At 37.5% G+C, this 5838-nt stretch overlaps 1 protein-coding gene across 1 annotated transcript in view; it reads left to right on the top strand.

The window, feature by feature from the left end:
- atp6v1ba (ATPase, H+ transporting, lysosomal, V1 subunit B, member a) overlaps window positions 1-5838 on the top strand; it is a 26278-nt gene that overhangs the window by 10828 nt on the left and 9612 nt on the right. The window contains exons 4-7 of the mRNA XM_014002860.1: window positions 167-260; window positions 887-964; window positions 3049-3188; window positions 5670-5771. Coding sequence (XP_013858314.1) covers window positions 167-260; window positions 887-964; window positions 3049-3188; window positions 5670-5771 — 414 coding nt within the window. The remainder of the gene's footprint in view (window positions 1-166; window positions 261-886; window positions 965-3048; window positions 3189-5669; window positions 5772-5838) is intronic.

Raw genomic sequence — 5838 nt, 5'->3', positions numbered from 1 at the left:
TCTCTCTCTCTCTCTCTCTCTCTCTCTCTCTCTCTCACTCTCACTCTCTCAGAATCCTAGCATTGAAACAGGGTGGACTTCTATTTTTTCATGACTCTGGCATATTTTCAGGAATGCCTTAAATTAGTTTCACCCAGCTTTATTTCCTGCCTCTGTTCTACTTCAGGTGTTTGAGGGAACATCTGGCATTGATGCAAAGAAGACGGCCTGTGAGTTCACTGGAGACATCCTGCGAACCCCGGTGTCAGAGGACATGTTGGGTACGACTATCTGAATTATTTGTAAATGTTGTTGTTACACTAACCAATCTCTTCGAAACGACTTTCCGCACAATTCAGACTTAATTTACTGCTGCACAACTCCCATTTAACCGTCTTATTTTTTGATACAAAGATGAATGTTTGAGAGCTAAATAGGGTTTGGCCTTCTCTGTGCTAATTTAACTCATATTTTCTCWATCCTCAGTAAAACATTAAATTAGGAAAAAAATAAATAAATCAAAGCTTTTATTTGAATGTTCTTGAATGCCTCAATCAATGTGATTATCTCAGTGCTGCACAAGGTTAAATACATTTGAGTACTAGCAGAAAGTAAACCTGCTTTTGTTTTTGAAGTGTCATTAATCGTGTCCCTGAATTTATAATTATTTGTACTTGCTGCTTGTAGCCTCGACAAGAGCCATCAGAGCTGCACTTACAGTGTCTGTTAGGAGTTTGACAAAACAACAGAACCGATCAGATGTGCTGGGGAGTGTCATCTAATAAATTTCATTTTGTTGATGTTTTTATATTGTCTTTGAATTCAGCTGCTACATAAATAAATCAGTTATTTATCCAATTGAAGACTTGATTAAATCTTGGCTCTAAGGGGAACTTCTTCCTTTCAGGGCGGGTGTTCAATGGTTCTGGCAAACCCATTGACCGCGGCCCCACCGTTCTGGCTGAGGACTACTTGGACATCATGGGTACAACCTCTTTAACCTTTTGTCTTTTTGTTGTTGTTGTCTTCTAAGGTGCTTTTTTAACCCCTTGTAAAATTTACCATGAACCTGCATTTAAACTTAGTTTCAACAAAACAAGACAGATTTTTTGCACTGAGTCTTCAACAGTTTCAGGAAAATCTCAATGAATAAAAATGAGAAAATGTTTATTGTAATAACAGTTAATCTGACAATCTGAATACAGCTATCATAAATATATTTATATTGATCCACTAGTTTCCATGTTAGGCAGTGTTCCCAGATAGGAAATGAAAAACCATTGTACTGTCAGTTTAAAATTAYTGTATTTTGCCCCAAACTATAAATTGAGCTGAGTGAGCTCTTACTTGGAGTGGGCAGGTAGTAAGATGAAATGTGTACCAGTCAAACATTTGGACACACTTTCTCATTCAAAGTGTATGTTTTTCTTTTATTCCTATATTGTGGGTTGGTACTGGGGTCATCCAGACTATGAAGGAACACAGAAGGAGCTATGAAGTGAACTTGGAGGTGYTGAACAAACCAGAATATATTTTGGATTGTTCAAGGCGGCACCTTTTGTTTTTATTACAGCCATGCTCACTCTGCTTCATGAGGTGCTGCAATCACCTGGAAAGGTTCTCCAACAGTCTTGAAGGAGGATCGAAGAGTGTGCACAGCTGTGGTCAGAGCAAGGGGTGCCTTCTTTGAGTGGTCTAGATCAGTGGTTCCCAAACTTTTTATCTTCTGACCCACAAAATATTCATGGAAAAAACGTGACCCCCAAATATTACTGATCTGAGCACACAAACTTTGTTAATAACCCTAAAAACAAAGGCTACACAAATATAAATACTTTTTATACATTTTTGTGTTTTTGTAATAATTATAAGGAAAATATTACATCACCAGTTATTTTATTACCCTTTAAATTGATTTCTGAAGTGCAGTGGTTCCCAAATTTTTCAGCTTTTGACCCACAAAATAACTGTAGCAGAGACCTGTGTCCACAACTATTTTTGGATGATAAACATTTGTATCAGGTCAACTAAACATGGGCATAGTAACAATATTTATTATTCTACATTTATACATTTTAGGCAACTATGGCAAAAATGTAATTAATTTAGAAAATCTTTTCAGGACCCCACCTTGATGTTTCAGGACCCCACTTTGGGTCCCGACCCCAACTTTGGGAACTACTGGTCTAGATTCTTGGGGCATATATTGGCTTGTTGGAAATTTTGAGTTTGCTACATGTTCCTGTACAACAGTGGTTCCCACCCTGTTTGCTTCAAAGGTCCAACCAAACTATCATATCAACACAATTTAAAAACTGGTGTAAATTTTGAAGTCTCTATTTTAACCTAAATTAAAAGTCTCAGAAGGCGTATCTTTCCGATTAGAGCAATTTAAATAGGCCATGTGACTAGGCTCAAAAGGGTTACAATACCATTATAATATTTAAATACAGTCACATTTCAATACCAAGGTATACCACAGTACTGTCGTACCGCCCAAGTCTAGGACAAGCAAAACTTTGTTATCCACTGTTGCTTGCTGTTGTCCGTCTGCTCATACAAGCGCAGAACAATTATTGACTGCAGCTGCAGATAGAGTGCACATGCAATTTCACACCTCTCCAGGAGGTGGTCTACCTAAAACCTCCACTCTGAGAAAAACCTTTGAATCAGAGGAATCTAGCACAGTTGTGTAACAAACAACCCAACACTGGCAGACAAGCTACAGTTTCACTCAAAATCAGCATTTGATAAACTAAGCCTGCATCAGATTGTTCATCTTGTCTTTATAGAATAGTTGCTTGGCCAATTAATATCAGGTTTACGTTTGCAGCGCCGTGGATTTGTCTTTTAAAAAAGCCACATGTTTTTCTGGAAAAATTGGAAACGGCATTTCTGCCAGCCATGTATCTAATGTGAGCTGTAGTCCTTGAACATTTATTAAATTGCTGTAGATCATAAGATTATGATGAGAGAATCCTAGAAAATATTTTTAGAGTTAGTGCAACCTTTACTAAAATGTAACAGTTAACTAACTGTAAGTAAAAAATCTGACGTTGTACTTTCCAGGTCAACCCATTAACCCTCAGTGCCGTATCTACCCTGAGGAGATGATTCAGACCGGCATCTCAGCCATTGATGGAATGAACAGCATCGCCAGAGGACAGAAGATCCCCATTTTCTCTGCTGCTGGGTTGCCCCACAATGAGGTGAGATCCACACACAACTTCTTCTTCCTTTCTTTCCATCTTATTCTCCAGTTCTTCACCTCAGGAATGGAAGTACTTTCAAGTCTGGAGTTGTTTCTAAGACYACAGGAATCTGCTTTTGTAATGGATCACAGCACCCTTAAAAAATTTCAGTTTTCAAAATTTTGTAGCAGTTTTAGTAAAAATCAGTTTTTATACAGCAGCAATCGCTTCGGTCTTGGCTACGTTCAGACTAGCTGTTAGCTTGTCATGCCTGTTGAACATAAACTCTTATTTCTCCAAACTGAGGTTTTTCAAATAGCCTTTTACAGCTGGTAAAATAATAATTTGCCAACATTTTATTTTATTTTTTTAATATGGCATAATTTTCCCACAAAACTCAACTTCAGTATGACCAGAAAATGATTTTACCACTCTCACAAGGGCTTGTTCTCATTTCTTTTTTTTATTACTGGCATAATGTCCAAACCTCGAAATGACTTTTAAACCTGGACTTGGCAGTTTTTTAAATTTATTTTGAGTTTAACTGAAGTTTATAATCTGACCATTATGATAGGAGCTCACCTGGATTGACATAAACGTCACTTTTAGTTTAAATGTTTAGTTTCAACTTTRTTTAGGTTTTTTTTAGTAGTGCACTCATGATGAAAAAGTAAAAAATCAGTCATTGAGTCATTGCTCAACATAACAGTTTTTTTCCTCTTCTCTATGTTTTATCTCAGTATGAATAATACTTGTCATCTTTTCTTTATGACTCGTTTCTAGTTAACATATGCCCGAATAGTATTTGTTAAGTAAAAACATTTGGGCAAAGTTCACTAAGTGCCACAGTTTTTTAAAACAACTTACATTTATGTAAATGACAGCAACACTGAAATCTGAGAAATACTTCAGATTAACAATGAGTTCTTGGTCTTTGTGCAAAATTTAAACTTCAGTTTTGTAACCCTGAACTTCAACCAAAAAAATCTTTGTTTTTGTCCTTGCTTCAGTTCCAGTTGCAGTTTTCTGCTTTTTAGTGATGCACAGCTGCACAACTCTCACAGCTTCATTGACTCTGAGTGGAAATTAAAACAAGATCAGGCCACACTCGAGAGAAGGATCAGTTATTTTCAGTGTGTGTGTGGTGTGATTTTTTTCCTTTTCAAATTTTCTGTTCTAAGTGCACCAAATTTGGCACAAGAATTTTTTTTTTACAAAATCATCCCGAGAAAAGCTAAGAGAAATAAACAATGGTTGCAGAGACCACTCTGTTGTATTTTGTGAAACAATATCGATTGATCCAGTTTACTGAAGCACCTCAGCACAAATGAGGTTTCTTGAGTGACAGACCARCAGTTCCTGATAATTTTCAGCCAAATAAAAGAAGGGGGGAACGTTTAGAAACCAAAAACAGCTAACCCCTTGTTCTCTTCTTTTCATCACTTGGGGACCTTTCCGCACCTTCAGAAAGATTTTGCTCAACATCTCAGCAGTTGTTAAACTTTAAGGGATTTTAAAATTTGCCAAATGTACTTTGCACAAAAAATAAGGAAATTTGTGTTTGGTAGATTGTTTCTTTGTTGTAACGACGCTTCTTGGCAATAAATCTTATACCACAGGAACGCCTGTTAATTTTCCTTTGTAAATGATGCCACATTTGTAAGGAACATGCAGTTATGGATGAGATGCGGGTTGCACACATGAAAAAGTGGCTAAATCTTCTCTGACAAACGGCTTATTTTGTTGTTGACACTTGTTTTAAGCTTCTGGCCCCCCAGGTGCTGCCAGTCAGGTGCCCGGTATACGGTGTGCTTTTATTTGATTCTTAATGCTTTGCGATGCCACCCAAATGGGCTGTAGGTCTTTTTCTGGATCGCATCCATTATTCAAGTTTTTTCATGATTCTGGTACTTTAAGAATGTAACCCTGTATCATGTAATTTTATGCCTTTTGTACTAGAGGCTATAAAGGTCAACATTCTTTGACAAAAGTTACTAAGAAGATAAAGTTCTGTCGCTGTGGGACATGATTTGTCTTTTTCTGTCAATGATGTGTGACTGTATTACTGTAAAAACCTTTAGTTTGAAGGTTCAGGATTTTATTTCTTCAATTTTTGGTCAGTTTGGACTCTGATCTGATGAGAGATGTTGATCTCAGTGGAAAGTCTCTAGCTTGACAAACGTGTATTTATTTGCAGATACTTTATGGACATTTTTTATATTCTTACAGATTTCCACTAAKGTGAAATTACCTTTTAGAGTTTTAGTCAGATCTCTTCCACATAGGAGGTTGGAGATGATCAACTTTGACCATTCTTTTAGGATTTTGGCCAAAAAATATTGTGAACAAATTTTGACAACYACTACTTCCAAACTTTCAGTCGTCYAAGATTTTGMTTTGWTTAAACAGATTTATATTTAGGATTCCTCTTCATCACACGGACAGAGACTGCTGTCAGGAGGCRTCTCAACAATCTAAACCATGTTGTCACGTTTCCAGATTGCTGCTCAGATCTGTCGTCAGGCCGGCCTCGTGCAGAAGCCTAAGGATGTGATGGACTACAGTGCTGAGAACTTCGCCATCGTTTTCGCAGCCATGGGGGTAAGCAGTTAAACTTCATCGTACGCTGTGCATGAAGTTGTCCAAACCCCCCCCCCCCCCCCCCCCC

Source organism: Austrofundulus limnaeus, unplaced genomic scaffold (assembly GCF_001266775.1).
Source record: "Austrofundulus limnaeus strain Quisiro unplaced genomic scaffold, Austrofundulus_limnaeus-1.0 Scaffold0, whole genome shotgun sequence".
Taxonomy (NCBI): Eukaryota; Metazoa; Chordata; class Actinopteri; order Cyprinodontiformes; family Rivulidae; genus Austrofundulus; species Austrofundulus limnaeus.
This window is presented reverse-complemented; position numbering and strand designations above follow the sequence as displayed.